This window comes from Filicampus tigris, chromosome 11 (genome assembly GCF_054856515.1).
Source record: "Filicampus tigris isolate MCC_2025a chromosome 11, RoL_Ftig_1.0, whole genome shotgun sequence".
In the NCBI taxonomy this organism is placed as follows: Eukaryota; Metazoa; Chordata; class Actinopteri; order Syngnathiformes; family Syngnathidae; genus Filicampus; species Filicampus tigris.
In genome coordinates this window covers 8,445,490-8,472,890 of record NC_141227.1, presented here as the reverse complement: position 1 = coordinate 8,472,890, position 27,401 = coordinate 8,445,490, and the positions used below count along the sequence as shown (strand labels likewise).

General features: G+C 40.9%; 1 protein-coding gene across 1 annotated transcript; it reads right to left on the bottom strand.

Annotated features, from left to right (window-relative positions):
- Positions 1-1,058: 1,058 nt before the first annotated feature.
- On the bottom strand, positions 1,059-27,401 carry LOC147139627 (heparan-alpha-glucosaminide N-acetyltransferase). The gene is made up of 17 exons (XM_086045752.1): positions 27,393-27,401; positions 26,284-26,405; positions 23,724-23,842; positions 21,578-21,647; positions 20,444-20,510; positions 18,646-18,728; positions 15,175-15,251; positions 14,061-14,091; positions 13,817-13,977; positions 10,914-11,026; positions 10,526-10,647; positions 9,842-9,965; positions 9,680-9,766; positions 7,561-7,638; positions 3,514-3,584; positions 1,551-1,663; positions 1,059-1,439 (listed from the first exon to the last, which is right to left on the bottom strand). Exons 1-17 carry the CDS (start codon positions 27,399-27,401, stop codon positions 1,258-1,260), a joined length of 1,629 nt encoding a protein of 542 aa, XP_085901878.1. The 3' UTR covers positions 1,059-1,257.

Sequence of the window (27,401 nt, the reverse complement as noted above, 5' to 3'; positions counted from 1 at the left end):
CTCCCTTCTTTAACCAGTAAGCAGAGGAAAAAAAGATAACTATGGAGTAATGTCATTGTTACCAAGTAGAAAAATGAATCTTGTTTGTGTATGTTCATAGATTTGTGTTTTGAGGGAACAACACAGAAACAACAAAGACAATGGGGAATAGCTTTCATCTATTTATCTTAAAAATACATTCCACGAGTGCAACTTTATGGGAACAATTTAGGGAAGGCCCTTTTCTGTTCAATCATAAAGGCATGTCTGAATGGGCGTGGTGTGGAACAACCAGACAGTCTGTCGGCGTCCTGCACGTCACCAGGTGTTCCACCCCATTTCTTCATAAAATATATGCAGGGGCTCAGTGATGGCTTTGTTGGTGTCCTCTGATATATTGCATTTAATTTCCTTGATTCTCCAACAGGATGAGTGTGAGCCGAGAGGTGTCCATCCCATTAATGTGAGTTGTGCATCTTGACCCCTATTAAAGTATTGTCACTCACACAGCAGGTGGCACACACACGCACACAGAAAAAGAAAAAGAGAGGTGTCCATGGCAACAGAGCCATAATGGCTGTGACCTGGTGTGTGGTGGAATCACTTGGTCTAATTTGTTAAGTACCACCTCACTATATTTGATTTAATCACTGTAATTAATTCACAAAACAAGTTACTTACATTTCCTGCACTTAACAGGAGATCCAATTTATAAGAATGATTCACAATGGAGTCATTTTTAACACATGGAACCATAGTTGGTAAACGAAACGACATGCCTCGCTAACATCAGGGATTTCATTGAATTACAAAAAGGTTTTTAAAAATATTTTGCTGATGTCGCACAGAATATAATGGTGACAATTACTAAAAATGTGTGGTATCAAAAATGTTGTTAAACGTACTACATAATGGAGTGTAATTTTTAACTCATTCACTGTCTTTTCACAGTCCAATCAATGCCAGGAACTTATTTGTATTTTTTTTCTCAAGTTTTCTTTCAAACATTAGGGTAAAAGAGGGTCTGAAAATGTCTGGCAGTAAATTTCGGTCATTTATTCAAGTCAAGTCAAAAATCTTGCTGTTTTTATTTGACAAACCATTTAGCAGAATCTATTTCATAAGTTTGGACAACAGTGAAATATCAACATATTTATGAACACGTGTTTATAGAACCTCCATTAAAGACAAGAATAGTTCAAGATTTGACTTGCACAGATGGTAAGAAAACCAAAATAAAGAATTAAATATTCCATAAATGCAGCAGAACAATTTTCTTCAAATTTTGAGAAAAAATTTCTTCCTGTACAGCAGGTAGGCAATGAATACCCACAATGCCGTTCCCCACAGGCTTTGGAAGAGCCACTCCCAGTGGCTTTCCTGGAAACGCATCTCCCAGCTGAACGGGAAGTAGAAACCCAGGAGGGAGTGTCCGACGTACACCAAGATGGAGTTCATTCCTGAGGAGGACAGCAGTGGAAGCATACATTCATGTACAACTGTACGTGTTTTTAATGAAAATACCCTATTTGCATTTTTAAGACCATGAGCCTTTTGGGTTTTTTCAGTACCTGGATATAGGAACGGTTGCCCGCCCCAATAGCTCATAACGTCCGTGATAAAGTACAAGCCCGCCAGCAACAGGAAGGAGAGACAGCCCATACACGTCACGTAGGACAATGACCTGGTGACAAAGATCGCAGAAACACTTGACGACAACAGCAATGTGAATGTTAGCACAATGATGTGACGGGGCGAAAAAATGACTACACTGCATAATAATGGACGTCTTGTAGAACAGGGGTCTTCAATCCTGTTCCTCGAGGTCCGTTGTCCTGCCTCTTTTCCATGATGATCCATAATCAGGATCATTCTCCGGCTTCTGCAGACCTCGCTGATTATTTGCTTATTTGAATCGGATGTGTTGCAGCAGGGAGAGGTGAAAAACAGGCAGGAGAGCGGACCTCGAGGAACAGGATTGAATACCCACGTTGTAGAACATCTTCCTAAAAGACCGGAAGATTTTAAAGCTGCTAATGGGACATGTGCCATGCTTTCTTCTTTTTTCATGTCCAGTCTTCAACCGATTGGGCATTAGGAAGGCTCGATCAACCTTGGCCGGGTCAACTGCGTCCCAGTTTATCTAAGACGTGTCTTCCGAATACAATGGGTGTAATGGACACCATAGTAGCCAAATACTTTTTGTCCATTTAGTGTATAAAGCAGCAGCGGTGGATCCTTGGCTCGTGCCCCATGGCCTCTTGCCAGCCAGCCATGTCCCGCCTGTTCCTAAGTGCAAGAATGTTTGATGCAATATCATCTAATGCAAAGTGGCTGCCTCCCAGAGTCTCCGAGATGGCGTTTTTTTTTCCCTTTTTTATCCAGCTGAAGTGGGGCCAAAAAGGACTCTTGGCCGGGAGTTAATTACCGCCCGACATCCCGGCAGGGACTCGTACTCAAGAGCTCAATAACCTGTGCATGATGAACTGCCTATAAAAGCCCAGGCAGGTAATGGCGAGGGATGAGCACAGCTTTAGGGAGGGGGAGGCCCTATGGAACATCAGGAAGAATTTGCTTACACATCACAGATGAAATGGCATTCTTCCTGCTGCAACATTAAGAGGTGCCCATCATATGAAAGGGAATGGGGAACAAATGCAGTCATGCAGCGTGTGAGTACAGCGGCTTCACAAAGTGGACGCTCCACTGTTAAAACAAATTCGATTTTTCTTGCTGGAAAAGAAAATGAGATCGGTCAAAGTGAGCAGGCAATTTAGGTTCAGATTTAACTTAGCGGTAGTAGTACAGTAGTCCACTTTTGGCTGGAAGTCAGCAAGGACGAGCTTGAGCTCCTCTGAACGGGATAAGTTATAATTTGTGTGACTTTTAAAGGTCCACTTTATGTATTTACTTATGCAATTTGGCAGCATTCGGTCTTTTTGGCCAGGAGTCGAGCAGCCTGGCACATCTTGACAAGATCTATCTTGACTACTCACTTCCTCCAACACTCTCAGATTTCAAGGACACAATCTTAAAATGGGATTTAGGTCAGTGCTCTGACTGAGGCAATTCCTTGTTTTTTTTTTTTTTTTGATTAGGATGTAGAGTACAGTACGCTCGGGATCACCAAAACAAAACATTACTCAAGATTTTGTGCTTTTTTTTTTTCTCCAAATAGTCACATGATCGTTTGGGAACAGGCTGCACTGCGGTCACGTTGATGCTTTTCCCAGATCCTGCTTCCATTCCGTCACAGTGAGACTACGGAGCGAGTGCTTCTGCCAAGACTGCCGGAGGGGGTAGCAAGGATAGGATAGGGGGGTCCCGATTTTGCAGCTCGTAAGGTATAGTGATCATGTTGGGAGGATGGATATGAGCACTCCGCTTCACACTTCTGACAATTATTTACAATCCAGGCTGTCATTAGAGGTAACTAAACGCCTGTTTTAGTAGCGGTGATTTGTGCCATTTGGAAAACACATCCTTTCTTTTGTGTGGAAAGTAGCTGGATTTAGAGGGTCAGGAAGCACTTACCAAAGGTTTTTATTGACAGGTATAAATCCTTCGTCTCGCGTGCACTTTGAAAGGATGGCTGCCGAGATTCCCTAAGGAGGGAAATGAAACAGATTTCAAATCGATGAAGAGGAATAGAGTGAGTCGTACGGGGCAACTAAAAACGCGAGGCAACAGAATCGAGCAAATTCAGCAGATTAGAGGATCGCGATCAATTCAGTCACACAGATCAAACGCAAGCACAACAGTTTGATCGCCACGCTAGTGGTGTTTCTTCAAAGAGTGATTTTGTCAATGTCGGGCACAAGCGGAGAATCCGTTCGTTGCCCAGTTGACCTCAAAGACTCCACGCACAGAAGGTACAATCAGATGAATGTGGCATCAATAAAAACCCAAGTGTGTTTAATCGGTTCCCATTTAGATATGATTTAGATATTCGAAGACACATTTGACACACCAAGCAGGGGCAGAGATCAGAATCCGTGCTTGTCGGGTGGATATCCATCATCCATGTATAGATGACAGAATCGATGGTGTGGAAATAGCCTAGCCGGGGCTGAATTCAGCCTCCGGGCTCTCCAGGCTGCAGGATGTGGGATGAGGCTGGTATGTGGGCCAATCGCTCAATTGCAATCTCTCACTTCTGGAGCCTGATCGTTGGGATTTAATTAACATGGCTTGTTGTTGTTCTTCCTCTTTTTTTGGGATAGGGGCGGAAGAAGCTCGGCTGGCCCGGAATAACAATCTGCCATAGGAATCGGACCAAAGCCCGCCGTGGTGGAAAGCGGCTTTGGATTTTGTGGTTTTGTGGTTGGGTTTCCTGCGAGAATGAACACGGTGACCTGCTAATGTCTAAAACATCTATGTTTCTTTTCTCCACGCAATCGTGGTTGTTTCAAGAGAAGGTAGCTACAAATTGATATCCGAATTTGCAGAACCGGACACGTAGCCGACTGCGTTTTTGTCAATCACTCCATTTATTTATTTTTTTGCCTGGATACGCTGGATCTATTCATCAATAAACAGGGCAACTCTCTGCCAACATCATTATGTTGAGTAGCATCAACATCATTAACTGGTCAACCGTGGTTGTGCCGAGAATCATAAAAGTCAAATGTTTATTAATCTCGTTATGTGTTACTTTATCACTTGGTGCCATGGGAGAAACTAAATGGATCGAATCTGTTTCACTTCCCTCTAGCCAACACTACAATAACAGGTCGGAAATATTCATCACAGGGAGACATAATGTGGATAGATGTAGGTTAATGATGTGACATTTTCATGGTGGAATTTCAAATGATTGTCATATATAACAAACAGAACTTGCATATCGTCGCTGTCCTGTGGAAAAGCCCTTATGTCCAATTTTTGAAAAAAAAAAAAAAAAATTCACGTTGATGCGATGTCTGTAATGCAGAAACACCATTCATGTGAAAATAAGAAAATTGAAAAAAATGGACATAAGCGTTTGTCACAGGTCACAGGAGAGCGACTATATATGACAACATAAGGTAGTATGCAATTTTCTTTATGCTGTATGTTGGAATGAATTCTGCTGTCCACTTTTTTTTAACTGATCACACCAAAAAAGCATGGATATACATGTTTAAATGTTGCCCACTCAGCATCCATTGCAGACTGATCATCCTGAAAGGGGGATTCCCCCATCTGTGGTCCCTTCTCAAGGTTTCTCATTTTTCCACAGATAGTTTTTTTTTTTTTTCCTTGCCCTCCTGAGGGTTAAGATCAGGGGATGTCGTTTATATGTTGTCAGCCATGGGCACGTGAAGCTCTTTGAGACTTCCCCTTGATTAAGGGCTATATAAATAAATTTGACTCGACTTGACTAAAGAAAGTAGCGCATAAAAGTAAAAGTAGTATGCAAAGTATTGAATATCTGATTACATGATCAGAAAAGTCTTAATTTAAAAACATGTTGCAGTGTTCACTGTTATAAGTAAAACATTTTTATAATGCATGCAGAGACTCTTTAACTTAAAAGTCAATGTTTCATCTCAAAAAGAAATATGAAGAAACACACTTTAATGGCATTCTTGAATAGAAAAAAGTTATAGTGGCTGAATGTTATACTTGATTAATTCCTCAATTCTCAGAGAAGGCCTGTGGCTGACTTAAACGTGGGTATAAAAAGATGATATCAGTTTAAAATTCCTCTTTCCTGTTTAAAGTGGGGACTTGTTCCATGTTCACTGAAATCTGAAGAGTCTGCATGAAAGCACTTGATGCTGCTGGATGGTTTCCTCTCGTTGTTATGACAGGTGGTCTAATAAATTTGTTAAGTATCGTATACTACAACATTGCATTTGTCTACATGAAATCGTGAACACGGCTTGAAAAGTGAGCAAGTGTGTGAAGGCAGAATCATCTGAGCATCTCTTATACTGAAATGTTGCCTTTGTGTGTTCTCCCTGTCCAACATGGCCGGCCGGACTCTTCCTTTCACCCAGCACAGCTGAATTTCAAAGGCAGAGATGCAAGCAGCCCATCCAGCTCCATCGTCACCTCAGGTCACATGACTGCCGCTTGAGGACATTTGCCTCCACAGCGCGCAGGCTGCTCTTAAAAACTCCTCGTCTTAAAAACGACACATTAAGTATCTCTGCAGCATCTCACTTTGGAAAAATAACGGCCAAACACAAATGGAGGCTTCCTACATGGACAACTGTCAATCTCCTTAGAGTGGACTAACAGCCTCGTGGCACGTTTTGAGATGCAAAACAGGCCATCTCATATAACCTTTGCCGTTCCCTGTGGGACACACTCTTCCCACTCTCAGTGAAATAGAGGCCAGCTTGGCTGTTTTTGCTCCTTTTGTGTTTGGAGACCACCCAGAACGGAGTGAAACTCCAAAACAAATATTAACTAGAAGCTACTATGTGATGAAAACGATTTTTTAATGACTCTAAGCTGTCTCTGTTATACCAGTTTCTCATTACTGCCATGTCTCTGGACTGCAAATATTTGCAGAGACTTAGCATGCAGGTGCACAACCTTGCTCTCTATCAGATGTGATGCACTGGACAGTTTTCTGTCAACAACATAAAAAAATACGCCTCAACAAAGCAAATTTAATAATAATGCTCAGTTTTGCCACTATAAAAAAAAAAGCTTTCGTTAAAGTGGAAGTCAACGCAAACATTTTTTTTTCAAGAATATGTTCTTTGCAAGCCCACTGGATGAAAACAGGGCATTCTGATAAATATTGTGTTTGTGGAATAAGTGTTAATCGACTCGTTTTTAGCCATCTGTGGGTGGCCATTTTGTCTTCTGTTGACTGAAAATGACATCACAACTGCTCACAACGACCAATCACGGCTCAGATTCAGAAAACAGGTCAGCCGTGATTGGTCGTTGTGAGCAGTTGTGATGTCATTTTCAGTCGACAGAAGACAAAATGGCCGCCCCCAGAGATGGCTAAAACTGAGTGCCTTTTGCTGCTTAACTTATATTCCACAAACGCAAAATTAATCACAATGTTTCAACTAGTGGGCCTGCTGGGAACATATTCTTGAAAAAAATATGTTTGGGTTGACTTCCATTTTAAACAATATTGCAGGTCACACATAATATTTTGCCTCTTCTACGTAGCTAAGTAGAACAACCAATTAAAAAAATCTTACGGGAAAAAACATTTTCAACTACAACTGCAATAATAATTCTCTTGAATAAGCAGATTTTTTTCCATACTACTCTCGCATAATTGAGTGCAAGTGTACCTAACGTTGTGGCCTGTGCTTTACATAACAAACCAGAGCTCCACATGGGCCACTCATGAAGACAGTACGTATCCCCCTGTGGCGCTGGCTAGTCGTGTCTGCCCGGAAACGCAGCACATGTGGATGATGTTGAATTGTACTGAGATCACACACATGTTCTCACTAAGCCCTGCTAATGAATGGCTTCAACAGTGATGACTAACATCCAGCCAGCCTTAAAAAAAAAAAACACAGTGTAGCATTTACCTGCGAGATGAAATGGTCTTATTTGAGTGTGCCATGCAGACGGAGCGGTTTGTTGTTGCATTACAACTTCCAGATGACCTACCAAGATGGTGGCCCACGCGAGGAACCTGCACAGGATGTGGATGTTCTTCTCCTTGTAGAAAATGATGATTTTCCCTGCCTACAAAACGATAAGGCCAGATACCAAAACTCATTTAAATGCTCATTTTAAAGGAAACAACCGAAACGGCCATCATATTCATTTATTTGGCCTTGGGTAACCAAATAGGCCTGGGAGGTGTCCCTGATGTGGCGGTCACATTTCTTCTGTCCCGTGGAGCCAGATGTGGAGTGTTAGACATCTGCACCCTCTCTCTAATTTGGTGATGATGAATACATTTCAGCCGAGGACATTAGCACGGGCCGACCCAGACGAGGCCAGTGGACACCTGGCGAGTCATCTAACACTCAGTGACTGATGTGCTCGGTCTCAATAGTCCAGCGGGAAATGAGAAATGTTGGATTTTGAATGGCAGATTCCCGTCGCAAAACATTTTGAACTGGCGCTGCTGCTGCCAGACTATGTCAAAAGACTCACAGCTCTTCCTGACAACATTTGGAATTTTAATGAAGGAAGTTGTGCATATAAGACAGAGAGACATTTTTGATGTCTTTAAAGAGGAAAGTCAACCCAAACATATTTTTTTCAATATGTTCTATACAGGCCCACTAATTGGAAAACGGAATTCTGATTAATATTGCGTTTGTGGTAGGGCTGCTCGATTAAGCGATTTTGAACTGTAACCGAATTTTCTGGATAAAACGATGCCAAAAACGTTCAAATCGGCATGTTCGATTTAGTTATTTTTGGTGTATCTAAGCCACCGTAGTTTCATCTGCATTTCCGTTTCCTCCCACGAGCGCGCAGTCCGAAACAACAACAACATCCGCAGGCGATTCTGCTATTTGCTCAGGCAAGTGAGCGTTTAGTTAATAAATCGGGCAAAAATAGATCTGTAGTGTAGCGTGTGCCCTGCATGTACAATACAACCCGTGAGCAAGTGACTCAACGTCTGAAAGTCGTCCCTTTTTTCTCTCCTCTACAACGGACCTCTGGTCCAGCTGGACTATGCGGTCGTACTTAAGCTTGACAGTGCAATGTATTATTGAGTGACAGTTTTGCACGAATCATTGATTTATGTTTAAATAAGACCAGGCAGAAAGGTGAAAGGCTAGTCACTATCTGGTTGGCAAAATGACTTGCTGACAGACTGTTTGGTTTACAGAATTGACTGTCTATCGTCTCTCATGTTGATGATTTCGTTTCAGATGGTATATGCACTTTCTTCTTTCATTATTGGTTTAATTAAGAACAGATCTGAAATCTATTGCGTAAGTAAAATGCTGTTAATCCCAATGGATTGTTCTGTGTGTATTAAGTTAAATTGACTGGCATTTTGAGTTCAAAGAAAGATAAATTAAGTTTAAATAAAAGACATTCAAAATACTTCATTCTTCATTATTTTTTATTTTACAAAGCAATCATAATCGTAAAATCGGGTTTCAGATAAAATAATCAGGATTTTGTTATTAGGCAAAATCGAACAGCCCTAGTTTGTGGAATATGAGTTAAGCAGCAAAATCCACCCGTTTTTAGCCATCTCCGGGGTTGGACGTGATTGGTCGTTACCTGAGGCATGAGTAGTTGTGATGTCATTTTCAGTCGACAGAAGTGACAAAATGGCCGCCCCCAGAGAGGGCTGAAAACGGGTGGATTAACTCTTATTCCACAAACGCAATATTTATCAGAATGGTTTGTTTCAACTAATGGGCCTCCATAGAACATATTCTTGAAAAAAATATGTTTGGGTTGACTTCTTCTTTAAAACCCTTACATTGTGTTGGGTTCAAGTTGACCACAGAATTGACTTGAAAAACGGGTCGATTTTGACCCCAACACAATACAAGGGTGAAGTAATGTGGACTATTATTTGATTTCATTAATCCAGCCAGTTAAAGAAAATAAACAAAGACATGCAAGTATGGTTAGAGCATGTCACTAATGTGCATTTGTTGCACATCTTCAGCATTACTATGTTTTGCATGTGGTAATCCTATGTAGAATAGTTCAAAGTATTGACTGGAACCATTCACAAATTTCTAGTAAAGTTGTCACCCGTTTTAAATTTAGGTGATGGAATACTGCACACACTGTGAATCACCTGCATTCCCAGAAATCCCATCACAATGGAGTTGATTGTGCCCAGAATCCCCTCTGGGTCAAAAGGTTGGGTGGTGCGATACATTTCCTGGGGAACAAACAAAAAATGCTGTTTTAAATTGTTCCACTAATGCTAAATAAAAAGTGATAAAAAGAAACTTACTTTGCAAGTGGGATACCTGTACATGTTGTCACCAAATAACCACCTGTCAATGTATGCCGCTGCCCCACCAGTGCAATTGGGGTAAAGACCATTATCTCCAATTCCACCAGCTCCCAGATACCCTCTGATAGCAAAACAGACATTAACACAATATTAAAAAAAAAATCACATTGAATTGCTTTTACTGAAATTAAATGTGTGTAATGAAAATCTATAAATATGGATGCAAGCGTATAATTCACATGGAAAAATAATAGCCTATTTTTTTATTGCCGTTGACAGGGCTGTGGAAAATAACAATTCATCAAGCTAAATACAAACACAAACACACATTATAGCGGAAACGGACAATGTTTAGTAATTGTATGTGTTAGCAGCGACACACAAAAAGAAGCACTTAGCAGAGGCCTCCGAGCGAGGAAGATGGATCCTTTGCCTCTCCTCCTCTTACTGCACATGACAGAGCCAGATAGTCTAATTACACCCTCTGAAGCGTTCAGCGCAAGCCCATAAATCACTGTAGTTCATAACAGCAACAACAAAAGGTGCACACTAACTGATGATACGCCACAACCAGAAACCGTGGTGGAGAACTCTGTGCAGTTTACACCTTCAGCATACAAGACGAGTGAATTATTCAGTAGACTGACTCAGTTACACGGGAGCAGGCTTGGCCGTACGTACGTGGGGCAGTTGGGTACAGGCAGGAGGAAGGTGATGCACAGCCACAATGTCTCCAAAAGGATGATGGTCAGCCACTGGGGCCAGTACAACACCAGATCCTGGATGGGGGCCCACCAGTGACCCTGTGGTACAAACACTTCAAATTAAACTTGAATGAATAACAACAGGAAAAATTGACATATATTTGGGGCCCTATTTCCGTGCCCCAGTGCAAATATAGCACAAAGTTTCTCTATCTACCTATCTATCTATCTATCTCTCTATCCATCCATCCATCTATTTTTTTTTTACTTTGTCTAGGAATAAAGTACCAAATTAGACTAAGAATTGTGTTTTCTTTTACTAATAAAAGATAAAAGACAGCCAAGAACCCTATGGAGCTGCTTACTGCTTTTAGTTGATTCTCTTTGTGCCCCCACAAAATTTGCAGTAGAGACAAAACAAAATAAGTGAAGCCCAGGCGCTGCAGTACCCCTGGGATCCTGAGCCACGACCAGGACACTGCAAGACATGAAGGAAGTCTCTGAGTGCTGAATACATGAACACACACATAACTCACTTGAGTTGAACTTGTTCCTGCTGATCTCAGCATATTATAAATCAGCAAACTGATAATATTGGTAATTGGTCCGTCCAAACGTCCCACCAATACAACCGCTACATTCCGGAGCATACTGATGGACAGCACAGGTCAGTGGGGAACGTCAGCGTGCCGGATACGGATGTTGCAAAGCCGATCAAAGGTTCCAAGTCTTCTCTTGCTCTGAGCAGATTGAGTAGGATAAGATTGACTCTGGGTTGAGAGATTGATGGTAATCTACACATTAGTTAATTGAAAAGCTCTTTGCTGCAAAAAAGTGTCGTAAAAACAATGAAATCCCAATCATCGATCAGGTCACATTCAATAAGAGGAGGAAATCTCAGAAGGGGGGGCAGCTAGCTAATATAACATTTGTTCATGTGCAGGTTACCCTGCAAGACCATTTACTCTCTTAGTTTTCCAGTAACATTTATGGCGCCAAGGTAAACAACATATTAAATAAAACACACTGTGTGTATAGTTAAAAATATTTATAATAATAATAATTATTATAATATAATAATATTTTTTTAGCTAACCTAAGAAGCAGTGCATACATTATTTTGAGGTGTTTCGGCTCTAGGGTTCCCCTTTACATCACTGTGTAAAGCATAAATGACCATGAACAAGCTGGGCAAGCAAGGGAAATGTTCCACCAGATCCTGCAGATAATAGTTTTGCTTGTATCTTTGATATGTAAATTCAACAATCAGCAGTGCGTCAACAAACATGTCTCATCTTTTAATTTTTCTTACAAGTCACATTGGTGCGAGTCATAATCAAAAGTCCAAAGTCTTGAGAACAACTTCTCTAAGGCCAGACCTCACCCTTCGGTCAACTTCTCGGAAACTCTTGCACATCGTGCAACTCACAATATTATGAGATGTTGCTTTTGAAGAATCCTATGAGCTGAAATGTCAGAAGTAGCAGCCGAGGCAGAACACACACAACTGGCATACTAAGGTGTTCGCTGTAGAACCTAGGTGCAGCATGTTTGTTGCTACGACCACAACCAGGCTCCTGAAGTGAATGGGAGAGAAAGGACAGACCTTTCGACCAATAGTGAACTCACTTTCAGAGGCTGCGGACCAAAAGCATAGGCCATTAACTCCTGTCAGATCTCATTTTGTAGTGAACAAGTATTTTTCTTTCAAAAACAATTATTTTGAACTGTAAACGTGAAGGACGTGTCACGTCATGTGTTTCAAATCCAAGTCAAGCCAAGTCAAGTATATTCTCATGAATATAAAGTCAAAGTCAAGTTGAGTCTTTCAGAAGTTTTAGCCAATCAAGTCCAAAGTTCTAATATTGGCGACTCAAGTCTGACTCGCTCGTATAGTATTATTTTTGAAGTGTGGTTTTGGCTGATTTCCTTATCCAGCTCTCTGTCCAGCGGAACAGCATGCATGGTCAGCTCCTAGTTAGTCTTTCAAAAAGTGGCTGGCATTCAAGTACACCAATTTATTTTGGTCTTCTGGACACAAACGACGCTCCACGTGTCATCCCTAGCAACAAAATATAAATTCAGGCACAATACTGATGAAATGTGCACTACTGTAAAATTCTTTTTGAAATAAACATTGTGCGACAAGCTTTGTAGAAAGACTGCAAACGGCTTAAAAGTGTAACGTAGCACTGATGCTAAGACAATGAATGAGTGTTCTGGACGCTCCACTGATATTAAAAAATAACAAATACTAATTAGCTAAAACACAATTCTAGTGGCTATCATAGAAACGTTTTGTTTTTTACAAGCCAGTGTTTAATCAACATGATTGTCACGTTCCGATGAAATTACAAGCGTCTATTTTTCTTTCCTCACCGAGCTAGCTTCATCCTTGTATGAATCCCCAAAGCACTCAAAGGACATAATCAAAATGGTTGAATGTTTATATGAGGTGACTCAGAGTAGATTTCAATGGTTATCACAGGTTCCTCTGCCTTGTCTGACATTGACGCACGCTGAGATAATGTGACTGCATTCTCTTATTAGATCAAACTAAGCCACGAAACAGCCGAGGGTGTCCTTGGAGACGGAGGTCGAAGCTTCAGTTTATGGTAAAAGTCATCTTGTTGTGAGAAGCTACAGGAGCAGCTGCATGGAGCTGAGGGCTGTAATTCTATCTCTTTGTAATCGTCCATTACCGCGCGGCTTGTTTTTGCTCAATCTTCCCCTGTTAAACGTCCCCTGGTGCTGGATTGGGAATCCACACACACATACTATAACAATATTTTTGTTAACTGGGTTACACAGACATGCACCCAGGAAAAAGACCATTAGCATCTGGCTAATGTGTGAAAGCTTGCCCCGTGAAATCTCAGGTGGCCCATGAAATGAGCAGAGTCTACCTGCTTTAACCCTTCCGCAGCTCTGCAGCTTTTAGGGCAAATCATAGCCTCAGATCACATAGGACATTTGTAACCTGACTAAGTGCAAAGCTTTTACTGCACTTTATCCAAATATGACAGAATATAATAATGGGCGCTGACTTGGTGATGCTTTGTTCCTGAATCAGAGAATATTTTCTTGCCTACATTCTTGACTGGCTGAGTGTTGTTTGTCAAAGGAACAGGTACATTATTTATGTGGCGAGCGGACGAGCTATTATGCTTTAATGACGTTCCCAGCACAGAACTGAAGTAAATAACAAACCTGTCCGCAAACAGGATGTACTTGTTCCATTAGCAGCGCACGCTAATTTTGCACCTACGTGGTCCATCACGCGGGGAGTAGTTGAGGAAGCAGAAGCCGAGCGTCAGCAGGACCACGGTTCTCCACGTGACCTTTTGCAGCAGCTTCAGGCGGCCTAGGCCTCTCCTCTGCATGGAGCTCAACGCCAACACCACCGAGGTCCCGATGATGAAGACGAACCTCAGAGACACAACATCTGATGTTGGTAAGAGAGCCCTTTTTATTTCTTTTGTTGGTGGTAACAAACTAAAAACAGGACCTACCACGGCATGACGAGATCTGCCACAGTCAGACCTAAAGAAAAGTACTATATTTATTTATTTCATTATACATAGAGAGCTCCTGGCCTCATATAACCTGCAATCCAAAAAGTTCTCCATTAAATGAGAACATTTTTTGTCCCTCACAGTAGAGCATCTGTTATTAACATGATTAATAAACAGCTAGAGCTGTGACAGTACTGGCCCTTGCAGCACAGAAAAGATTCATCACATCACCTGTAAAATCAATATGGTGTCATAGATTTGGCAAAGATGCCATTATAGAACTTAAAGTGCGCGCACCTCATGGCAAAAGAAATCGTTTTGAAATAATAAAAAAGCAGCTTTGATTCATTCTGTGTTTTTCTTCTCACTCATTCATTTTATACCCTCCCACATGCTCCCATCCGCCCTTTAAATACACTCTTCCTCCTCCATTATTGTTAATAACAATAAACAAGGATTGATTTCATCTCCAACGTGTTGTGGGTGATCTATTTTGCATGTACTGTGTGCGTGTATGGCTTTAGATCACATTTGTCATAATTAGTGAAATGGGGTCAGACATTGCTTAAGATGGAGAATTTAGTCATGATATGGGTCACACGGATGTTTTTTTAAACAATCTATCAATCAGTCTGAGGAATAAAACTTTTTTTTATTTCTATTTTTTCTAATTATAATACTCAATATATATTTCCATTATAGAGAGCACTCAATTGTACACTTTAGTGGAAACGTGGTTATCCATTAGCTATATCCAATCAAGTTTTTTACCATTTATCCTGTTCAGAACTTTGTACGTGATCGGATTTTCACTTTTCACGGCGCTTCATGAAAATGTCGATTAGTACTGTGGTTCACCATTCAGTGGCCCGGTACCAGTCCATGGGCCATTTGGTATCGGATCTCACAAAAAAAAAAAAAAAAAGCATCCCCCGCCCCCCAAAATACATTTTTTCGTTTTGTTTTTATAATGGGGCATACATGTCCCAATCAGGAATATTTGTTTTGTTGTGAATGTTTGCATCGGTAATTTTAGTCCCTGTTGAAATAGAACATTTTCTAGTTGCTTTATTGTGTAGTTTAGTTGAGAATGCATCAGGCTTTACTTCACCATTCCACGGTGCATGTTGGAAGAACCAGTAGCCTCCTCCGCCGTAGTTGACAAACACCATCACTGTGAGGGCAAACCTACAACGACAGCATGAGTCAGCACCGGCAAACCAGGTCTGATTCAATTACAGATACTGTAACCAAAAAAAAAAAAAAAAAATCAAAAACTTTGAAATTCTTCTTTAATCCACATGCAGGATAATGCAACCCGAGCAGTATGAATCACTCAGGAAATGAACACTTGTCCTCTGGATCTCCTCGAGCAGGACTGCTGACTCAAGGCTTTAGTGTCTAATATATGATACACTTTATGCTTTGCAGTGAGCGAGGCTGCTGAAACACTGCACACGTGATGGACTGCTTCACTGAATCATGCACATTGGCAGGAAAAAGGTGTTGCATGTGAGAAATCGGCGGCGTATAGAATTACATGGCACAAACTCACAAAGGAAAATGTGCTGGTATGCTGTAGCTTGGCTCTGGGGCAGATTGTATCCTATATATATATATATATATATATATATATATATAATGTTGTGCTTTAAGTGTGATTCAATAACAAAAAAGATTGCTTTCAAGTGTCATAATGAAATAACTCAAATGTCCAGTTTGTCTGATAAGGTGCACTGCATCTACTTCTGTCTCCATTCGATTAAGGGGCGCACCAAGCCATTACTGCTCTTTTAGCTTCAGACTGCAGAGATTTTAATCAGACTATCTTCTCCAAAGGTCCATCAAAGTGAACTACGCGCACGTGACTGTGTACTCTATCTGATGCTCACATATAGCATTGAAATTTTGACGAGCGTATCCATTAGTCGCCATAGTGACAGAGGCAAAGGTTAAATAAGTGAGACGTAAGGCAGACCTGGTAAAAGAAATGACTGCAATATGAGAGTTTATGGGCCATCTCTCTAATGAAAACATCCCAGTTTAGGCAGATTAAACTACCGGTACAACCATCACGTACCTGATACTTGCGGCTGCAAGTAATCATTAAATCTTACCCTGGAAAACACTTGTTCTACTTTTCAACAAATTAACAGAGTGGGGATCATTTTTAGGTTGAATCCATTTATTTACTGAGTCCTAATCATTTGCAAACTTCAACATGCCTTCCTCTGAATATTTATCACACCAGTACTTGATTGATTTGGTGAGGTTGACACAGTATCAATGATTTGTAGCTAACAGATTACTTACAGACGGCAATAGCGAGTGGTCACGACTCACTTACAGACCTCTTTGATATGAATTATTGTGTATGCAATAGCAATTTCAGTCTCACCTTCACCGTGCCGCGCTGTGTTATAAATGTAGAGTTGCACTATTACACAAAGGAGCACAGGATAAGATGCTACGACATAACCGCAAATATTGGGACACATCTCTTAACTAATCAATAAATGTATGAAACTCTTAACAATTAATACATTTATTAAATTCTAACTACGTTTCAGTTTTCATCCGCTTTATTACCATGATGATGATGATTATGATTAATGGTAAAGATACTGAAACTGTATACATTCTATGGGCTCTGGCTCTGTGGCCATTTCAGGACACTTCTGAAACCCAATCAGAGAAAAATCTGGAGCTCAGTCAAAACAAGGAACAAAATGAATGAGTCAGCCATCTGGCGAAGAGCTGGCAATCCTCTGGTCTGCTTTATTATTTGTTCTCCTGTTCTGAAATACTGACAGGGCAATTTCTTCCAGGCAAACTGGCTTTTAGTTGTGAGGCACGGAATTAAAATCTGAATCCTTTTAGAAAAATTAACATGCAACCGTCACTGCACACTATATCATGTCAGTGGGGCAATTATTAGTAACCCTTTTTGCTCACAACAAACACCTTTTGCCGTGAAGAATGGATCAGCATTTACGGTAGATGACTGATGTCTGTGTTCTCTGAGGCAAGAACTTGTTACTTATCAGGAGCATGGATCATAAGTCAAAAGGCTGAGACGCAGTTTGATTAAAAACCTTTGCCACATTATTACAAGTCAGGACATTTATATTGGAAGCTAGAGGGGCGTATTTCTTCAGTTGTTATCATTAGCTAATGTAGCATTTTTTTTTACTCATTTCATTCAGTTAGCTTATGCTAGCTAGCGATTAAAAAACAGCATGGATATGCAATGTGATCCCCCCTCACCCTCCACCACTCTTCTCACTAGTGCTACGGAAGTTAACAAATGACAAAAAATGTTTCGTGAAGTTTGAAAGTTATATATATATTTTTTCTGTTGTGACAAAATGGCCATTGGATGTAAATGACAGTAAACATTCATTCTAACTTTTACATTTATGGCCTACTTATTTACATTTCAGTCTATACTTCTTTCTTTCTTTTTTATTAAAACAAGTGTGTGTACATCTACTTAAAAACAGCAAGTGAGTACTTGCCACCTCTGCACTTTCGAAAAGATAAGATCAGACAAGAAGAGTTTGTGTGTATTTATTTTTATCCATGCATCCAGAGGCAAAGTCAGTGATGTTAATCTTGAGAGGGCGTAGATCACTTGCTCCACTCTAGCTCATTTCAAAAGTGTTGAATGGGGATGAGGTCAAGTTCCTCCACACCAAACTCATCAAACCACGTCTTTGGTGACCTTGCCTTGTGCGCTGGGGCACAATGTTGCACAGCAACATACAACAGCTGTCCCTTGAAAGCACAGAATTGTCCCAACTTTTTTTTTTTAAAAGTAGTAATGGGAGTCCCAATCCCTGAATTAGAATTTTATCAAGAAGCCTCTTCCACTGTTTATCATTTATCAGGAACCTAAATTAGATTTTGGCTAATATTAGTAAACAGGTGAGTGGCTCGAAGCGGCACTGATGGGAAATGGAATATCATTCATCCTTTCCTTGAACCGTTGGAAACTCTTGTGTGAATGCACTTAACCAGCTGAGCTCCCAAAATAAATAAAGGTATGCTGTGTTTTGGATTGGAAGAATATGTGCTGTGGTTCCACCCAATTGAGTATCTTAATACAAGCCACAGATGGAGAAGACGTTAGTCATCTACTGGATGCTGCCTTTGTGCTGCTGGGTTTCCTCGCTGTCTCCATTTTGGCAGGAGATCTATGGCCATGTGCATGTGTGCTGATATGTTGACTGTATTATTACATCAATTATTTGGCATGGGGGAGGTCAGAGCCACACCAGCATCCTGTTTCCAGAGAGGCGTGCTTTGTGTCTCCCCCCAGGCCGCAATTAAGGCGAGCAGGGATCCCAGATTCAATCACACACATCCACCCTCTCCAATAGGAAGACACACGCAGCGCCAAGGCGGGTCGCGCTGATATCAGACATTGTGCCTGAAACTACCCCGCCTGATAACAAAAGCTTGTGGCCAGACTGTGACCCTTGTAATTATTCATTACGCTGAGCCTGTAGATTTTCATCATACTGCTGCAAAAAGAGGCGCGTGTGGTGATAGATTGAATAACAAGATGGTTGGCACGTACCCTCGAAAAGCATCCAGTGAACGCAGACGTTTATGTTTCACTTTAGTGGAACTGTCCTCAGCTTGTGTAGCATGCACTTCATCCTGCAGGCACAATAACAATAATGTCACACTGAAATACTAAGTGCATTACATCATGAGCATTTGTCATCTCAACATTCAAGCTTTCTGTATCTTCTACAGTGAATGTTGTATTGAACATATAATATCAAGCAAGTATGCATTGATTTTTGCACTCGTGGGACACAGAAAAAAAACTTCACAACTTGACAGTTAAACTCGCATGTAAATGTCATGAATATATTTGTTAACTCATTCACTGCCGGACATTTTCAGACCCTCTTTTAACGTTTTTTTTTGAAAATTTGAAACAAATATAAATAAATTCCTGGGATTGAATGGCTGGAATGGGAAAAGCCAAATAAATACGCCAATGGCAGTGAATGAGTTAATCGCAGCACACGGATACATGTGGTTAATGCACTTGACGTGTGTGCATGTTTGCCCCGCGCTTGCATTCCAAAAACATGCGGATTAGGGTCATTGAAGGCTCTAAATTATCAATAAGTATGAATTTAAGAGTGATTTGTTGTTTTGTTTTGTACCAGTAACCCTCTGCAAGGTATGTGGTACAAAATGGATGGTTGGATATTGTTTATCACAGGAGCAGTGGTTTCCGAAATAGATGCCTAACCAGTTTTTGATTCATGCTTGTTATCATCATTTATCATTATTTCATATCCATATGTCAAAGTTATGTTATATATATTGATGTTTAAAACATGTACAGCAAATGTTTCATAAATGAAAATTTTGATTGATGCAACTATATTCTAATGCAAATCATTGATCACTTACCAGACTTCTCCTTATTTCTTTATTTCTACTATGTACTTCATAATTAATAAAGGGCAGACGTTCAACTGCACGCTTAAAAAAAAAAAAAAGAAAATTCAAAATGAGGCAACTTTACTAGTGTGTTTGGTACATACAACTTGTGTTCCCAAGTTGTCCGTTGCTTTTGGTGTTTAAAATTTCAATTCTAAAAACAAAACATAAATAGTAACAGTATTTAAGTCTTGTACAAAGACAGTATTTTGTAATTGTCCTTCTCACATTAAAGCGCCATGGATATTTTATTATATAAATGTTCTTTATTTTGTTTTCATGTTTTGTTTTTTAATTCATTTAGAAAGTATAAGCACAGTAGTTCACAATTAGTAAAAGTAATCTGGAATATAAACTTGTTTTGTCAAAATTGGACGCAACACATTTTTATGAAATAACATTCTAGCTTTAAATAATGTTGGGCTCCTGACTTGTAAGTCTCTTTGTGTGAACAATAATCTCACATTGCGCTCATAGTTGAACTAGCTGGACTTGTTGGCCCCCATGTAGCACTTTAAAGCAGCAGAGCAGGAAGACGCCATCACTAATAAGTAATGATGGATCTATATGTCATTTACACAGCATGTGGAAGACCGAGACATCTTGCTTAGAAGAATGAGAGGAGCCATTCATGCTCACCAAAAATGCATCACATGTTTGTCTGAATGCCTCCATGTCGGTCTGCTGCACAATTGGCTCTGCTAACATTTGTATCAATCTTTCTATTAGTGTCTCTGCAGCTTGATGACTGGAGGCTCTGGGAAATTTTACCATGCACCATGCTCTCTATTTGGTCAAGCCAAACAATACAGTCTAACTGTTGGACCGGGATGTAACTTACTAATGTGCTCACAAATTACAGCTATCACATATGATAGTTTACAAACTGACAAAGAGAGTTTTTCACTTACATTATCAAGTGAGTACTGGGGGCTGTGGCAGCAAATGGTCTTTACAAATTTTGATGTGCAACATTTTCTGTAGGAGACACCAAAGAGAGTGAAAATAATACATTTGAATGAAAGGGCTCTATTTTCATGATGGGCGCAAGTCTGGCACGTCATAAATTGGCACAGAGGTGGTTAGACTGGGTGTTGGTAATTTCACAGAGGCGAAGCGATGCATTTAACTTATTCACTGCTAGATATTTCAGACCTACTTTTACCCTAACGTTTGAAAAAAATTGGAAAAAAATATAAATAAGTTCCTGGGATTGAATGGCTGGACTGTGAAAAGACAAGTAAATTCATCAATGGCAGTGAATGAGTTAAGAAAAAACGGTTTGCACGGTTTGAGGCTCCGAACATAGATAACTCCATTCGCTGCCAATCAAAGCGGCTCATCTCATTTAAATGTGGCTCACTCACATCTTGCAAGGGGAAATGATGAAGACAAAGAAGCCGTGCGTGCATGACCAGTTTTGCCGGTGTGGCAACAGACAACATGAGTAGGTACACTCATTAAATACAGAATGAGCTACTGGTGATTTAGATATGCCCATGGAACATGTATTATCCCCCATTCCCGATTGGTAGTGCACCACCTACCCAGAGCTGCGTGCTGGTGGGTAGGATGATTTAAAAGAAAAAAACAACAACAATAATTTTGATGATGATAATAATAATAATGCGTTCAATTAAATGATTTTTACGATGATTCTAAAGCTTTGATGCCCGCTGTCATTTTTAGGAATGAAACACCATAACATCCACCACAAATCACTTATATATCTGTCTGCTTGCACCTCCATCAAAATGACCAAAAATCGTGTTCGATAAGCATCAAAAGTTAGACATGGTATGAGGAGGCGTTAAGTTTAGACCGAATTGTCAGATGCGCGGGACGCATGTCACAGGACATACTCTTGCTTGGTTGGACACTCAGCGATGTGTAGAGGAGTCAGACAAATTTCCAAACAGGAGCAACGAGGCTTGCGCATGAAAATAATGATACACCGCCATTCCGCATGCGTCATCTATGAAAATAGAGCCGTGAAACTACAACACAAGAGAAGACAGACGTAAGTTTAAAAATGATGTAGATACCTGTATATGTAGGGTGCAACTACAAATAAGAGAGCCGTTAGAGCCAAGAAGAGAGCCGCCACCAGAATAGCTAGATAACACAATGGAAAAGACACACGTGGTTACATCATCAATGACACAGATCCAACATTATATTATAGCATTCCAGTATGCACGTTTTAAAACAGAGTAGGATCCCAACGGGTTGGTGAATACAAAAACATCTATTTTGAGGGGGAAAAAAATCTTGTATTGACTTATGAAAATGGGTGGCGACTGTATCGCAATGGTCAAATGTTGGTCCGTAGATGAGATCAACCTCTGATCTAGCCTCATAACTGGTGCAAATAGTTCAATGTACCCGATTCCCCTGAGTTCTTTTTTCTGTCAATTAGTGCCAAAGGTGATCCCCTGAGTGACAAACAAACAAAGAACCTAATGGATATAATTCTTGGTCAATCCATCACAGAGCAATCACATGGGTAATCTAATCCGAGAGGCATACTAATACGTACACAGTAACAAGGGGGGAAATATGAGGAACATTTGGGAAAGACATGAACAGGAGTCTCTTTATTCACAAAATAAATAGGTTAACGCTTTACTTGACGCTTATTATGGCTGCTTGCACAATCTAATGACATGTAACACTCAAATAGTGATGATTGTTAGTCTATTACAGTATGTGTGTCGTATAAACTAAATGAAGGCACCAAAACATTTGAAAAAAATCTCAATATGATGCAGTGTATTGCACCGCGAACTGTACTTAACCCTCATCATCATCAGTAACTTTTAAATGTCAGTGATGTATTTTACAGCTGTGAATCAGTCTATAAAAGTAGAACTAACAGACTCAGGAGCTACGTGTGTGCGTCAAAGCGGAGCAGAAAGGGAGGCCGTGGATGCTGTGTTTGCCTTTTTAGTGGAAGAACAAATAAAAAAGAAGCCATTTGAACCAGAGCGGACCGCCACCCTGACATCCTCTCTGAACATGGAGTGGTCACTTCACCGCCTTTGGAAAGTCATGGCATCTTTGGTGGGCACTCATAAAAAAACATCATAAAGCTCTCAGCGCATGAAGTGAAAACACACTTTGCAGCGGTTGGGCTCGCTCGATTACTGTCAGGATCAAGGCAAGATGAATAGAGGCACTTCAAAACAACTAGATTAAGTTCATCAATACATTTGCGTAAAACAGACACTTAATAGGGATCGCTGTTTAAGTTGAAGTTGTGGTTTGGGTGCTGTCATGGTGCTAACATTGTGCACAGAAGATAACCACGCGTAACAAATGACCTCACAATGTGGCTAATCAACGGGAGATGCAAGAGTGAAATTTTCAAATTCCCTAGCACGGCTTTCGCTGCTGACCAGACCATTACTTAAACTGAACATACCCTGTGGGGAGTTTGTATAATCACCAGTGTGTGTAGCTAATGGAAGCTCATCATACTGTGAGGGGTGCAGTTCCACTGACCGTATATCTGCTCGGATAATGGCTCCACGGCCTTAAAAGTCGGATCCACAACATAATCTGCAATATTGTTAAGTAGGGTGTACATTATGGACAGAGACGCTTTCAAAATCCCATTATGGCTTAATCCTTCCACCCTCCCTAATGTATTACCCACAGTCCTCTACGCACAGGTCCGGGCCTTCAAAACAATCACAAAAGCTTTTCTTTTTATCCCTTTTTAAGAAAGCATGTCTCATGTGATCAATACGCAGAATATCCCAAGGGATGGAAGAGAATACTGCCCGCTAAATGCGAACAAAGCAAGCGATGCTCCTGTATGCTGAGTCCGTGAATAAGAAAGTGGCTTGGTTCAGAGGCAGGTTTCCTTACATCCACATAAAGTTATTTACACTGAACAAAAATATTAAAGTAGCACTTTTGTTTTTGCGCCCATTTTTCATGATGTGATGATTTCAAAGATTTTTTATTTACAGAAAAGGCCTATGTGTCTAGTCTCAAATATTGATGAGAAATCAGTCGAAATCTGGATGACTGAGCACTTTTCCTTTGCCAAGATCAGAAAACCAGTCAATACATCATGTGGCCCCCAAGTGTTGCGTTGATATTTCTGTTCAGTATGAAATCAAATCGGTAAGCAGTTACGTTATCCTCCTTCGATGGGAAACATCAGTGTTGGTGGACACTTACGCAAGTAGGAATTGTGAGGTTTTCTGTCCACAGTATGTAAACAGGTGGTATTGCTGGCATTGTCTGACCTTAGGATCCAAACCGAATAGTGACCACCCTCTTCATATGTTTGATTCCATCTGCATTCAAAACAGTTAAATAGTTATACATACAGAAGTTACAACAGTGGACCATCAGGGCCAGCAAGACCTTCTTTGCTGGCCAAAAGATCTGAAGCACTGAACTATCCATCCATCCATTATCTGTACCGCTTCTCCTCACAAGGGTCGCGGGGCATGCTGGAGCCTATCCCAGCTGTCTTTGGGCAGTAGGCGGGGGACACCCTGAACTGGTTGCCAGCCAATCGCAGGGCACACAGAGACAAACATCCGCACTCACAATCACACCTAGGGGCAATTTAGAGTATCCAATCAACTTACCATGCATGTTTTTGGACTGTGGGAGGAAACCGGAGTGCCCGGAGAAAACCCACGCAGGCACGGGGAGAACATGCAAACTCCACACAGGGAGGCCGGAGCCGGGATCGAACCCGCGACCTCTGAACTGTGAGGCGGACGTGCTAACCAGTCGACCACCGTGCCGCCAGCACTGAACTAAATTGACCTAAATTGTAAAAATTTGTTACATGACATTGCATTCATTTACTCCCGGCAGTCAGCAGTTTACACACCCTAGAAACTTATGAGCACATTCTGTACATTGCCATGTTGACACTCCTGGTGTTTCTATTAGTGTCTCTCGCAACCGGACATTTGATTTAACCTGATCATTGCAGTGATGTTCAGAAGACGACATGGTGGTCTGTCTCACAGTTCTCGAGTATAAGGATCAAACCTCAGTTTTGGCCTTTCTGTGTGGAGTGTGCAAACGCCGAATCCCTGTACTTATGTGGGTTTACTCCAGCCGCCGCCCATGTCATAAAGCAGGCATGTTATGCTCATTGAAGACTCTAAATCAGGGCTGCCCAAGCCCGGTCCTCGAGCCCCTATCCAGCTTTTTTAGATGTCTCCCTCCTGCAACATACCTGATTGAAATGATCAGCTCATCAGCAAGCTTTGCAGAATCATGTGTGTTTCAAGGAGGGAGACATTTAAAACAGGCTAGATAGGGGCTCTCAAGGACCAGACTTGGGCACCCCTGTTCTAAATGGTCCAACTGTGGGAATGTGCATGTAAATTGTTGTTTACATGTGTCCTGAAATTGGCCAGCAACCAATCCAGCCTATACCCCACCTCAAGCCAAAAGTCAGATGGGAAAGTCTCCAGTACATACACAACCCTAATGAGGACAAGTGGTATGGAATATGGGTAGATAACCATTTTTACCATTGTGTTTATCTAAAATGGTATCATATTATTAAATGTGAAGTCTTCTGCTGTTTTCTCTGGTCCTGACAAACTGGGCCTCTCACCAGTGAAGGTCTGAAGTGCCACCTAGTGCTCATCAACCATAAGTGCATCCATTAGCTCTCTGCTAGCTCCAGTTTCCGACTCCCCCAAACATATTGCGTGCTCACATTGATCCACCATTGGAATGACATACTAGCTATCACTTGGAGTGTTTTTCAAAGGGGAAAGGAAATCAATAACAGCAGGCTGGTTAAGGACCTCGGCATTGACTAAGGAACAACCCTCTAAGAGGGCTTATAATGTGACACTTGGCCCCTACTGCCACGATGTTTTCAGGTGATCTCCTGACAGGAAGCACTCCTGTCTTCTTGTCAGACCTGAGAGTTTATTTATGACAACCGCTGTCTCAGTTTAACCTCCGCTGTGAGATTTAAGCAGGACATGCCGCTGTGTAGCTTTACAATTGCTTTCCATCAATATTGGAATGTCAGGTCTTATTAAACCCAAAAAGGCTACTGATCAATATCTACCGAGGTAGCAGTTTCAGTGAGGACATCACTCAGCTGCGCAAAGTCAATAAATAATCTGAGCAGTGACGCAATCATGTATTCTACCTTGCTAGATTGTGTCTGAAGACATGGCAAAACACTCCCTTAAAGTGGGAATCAATCCAAACATATTTTTTACAAGAATATGCTCACAGCAGGCCCACTTGTTGAAACACGGCATTCTGATTAATATTGTGTTTGTGGAATATGAGTTAAGCAGCAAAATCCACCTGTTTTTAGCTAGCTCAGGGGGTGGCCATTTTGTCACTTCTGTCGAGTGAAAATGACATCACAACTACTCAGGGCTCAGGTAACGACCAATCACAGCTCAGCTTCAGAAATCAGGTCAGCTGTGATTGGTCGTTACCTGAGCCCTGAACAGTTGTGATGTCATTTTCAGTCAACAGAAGTGACAAAATGGCCGCCTCCAGAGATGGCTAAAAACAGGTGGATTTTTCTGCTTAACTCATATTTCATATTAATCATATTACCTTGTTTCAACTAGAAGGCCTGCATAGAACATATTATTGAAAAAAATATGTTTGGATTGACTTCCCCTTTAATAATAGTTAATATGAATAGTGGAAACAAATTAGTATACTTCAGAGAAATATCATTGATTTTTTCACTGAGTAGTGTTCAGTTGATTGAATGTTTTTTTACCGGCAAAGAATTGCATTCCTCTTGTTGGATTGCACTTGGAAGCTCAAAGTGAATTTGGTGCTGATGACCATCGATGACCCGTCGTCGCTGGTTTTCACATGGACCAAATGCTGGTACACACACTGAAAGACATGAAATTAAAAATGCTAAAATTTCACACATGATATAAGATGATAAGGCTGTATTAGGAACACTGTTCAGAATCAAATTTTTAGTAACAAAGTATATGGTGTGAACAGTCATTTAGACACCAAGCTCTTTCTAAAAAAAAATTAAATAAAATACCCTCTGTATTGTCATGTCATGTCATCTTCCAAACCGCTTATCCTATATAGGGTCGCGGGGAGTTGCTGGAGCCTATCCCAGCCGTCAATGGGCGAAGGCAGACTACACCCCGAACTGGTCGCCAGCCAGTCGCAGGGCACACATAGACACTGTCACTGAGCGGGAATCGATCCCACGCTGCCCGCACACAACTCAGGCGTGTGTACCACTACACTATCAGTGGACCCTCTGTATTGTATAAGACCTTAAAACCTTAAAAAATGTATTGTTAGTAACACCGTTTAGTGGGCATGTTTACCTTGTAGCAATAATCAGAAGTGTAGAAGACCTCCACTTCATGGGGAAGCTGGTTATGAAATGTTAACAAAGCCTGGTCCATTTTCAGAGTGTGCGCTACATGGAAACAAGAAATACTGATTTACAACTTGCGCGTGACACTTTATGTTCATCATAAATATAAGATATCAGCTCTTCTTCAAGATCACAATCACCTTTATCAACTGGATAATGGCATACTATTCTGTGTTATTGTTTAAAACAGTACAGTTTTCATCTTAGCTGAGAGGAAAACGGATCAAAAGATTCTGTTTATTTAGAGAATGCACTATAGAAACAATCATTTGGTTGTATCATCAAACAGAAGTTGTTCCATGCGCTATTTTAAAACGGAACCATGAAATAACGTAAGTGTGATGCACTTAATTGTTCAGTGAGGCCTCCAAGAATCATCAGTGAGGAGCACTTGACTCACCTGATGCGATGTGCGTGCCGCAGCCACAGGTGAAAATAACAACTAAAGTCACACACATTCGCACAAGTCTGACCGGCTCCAT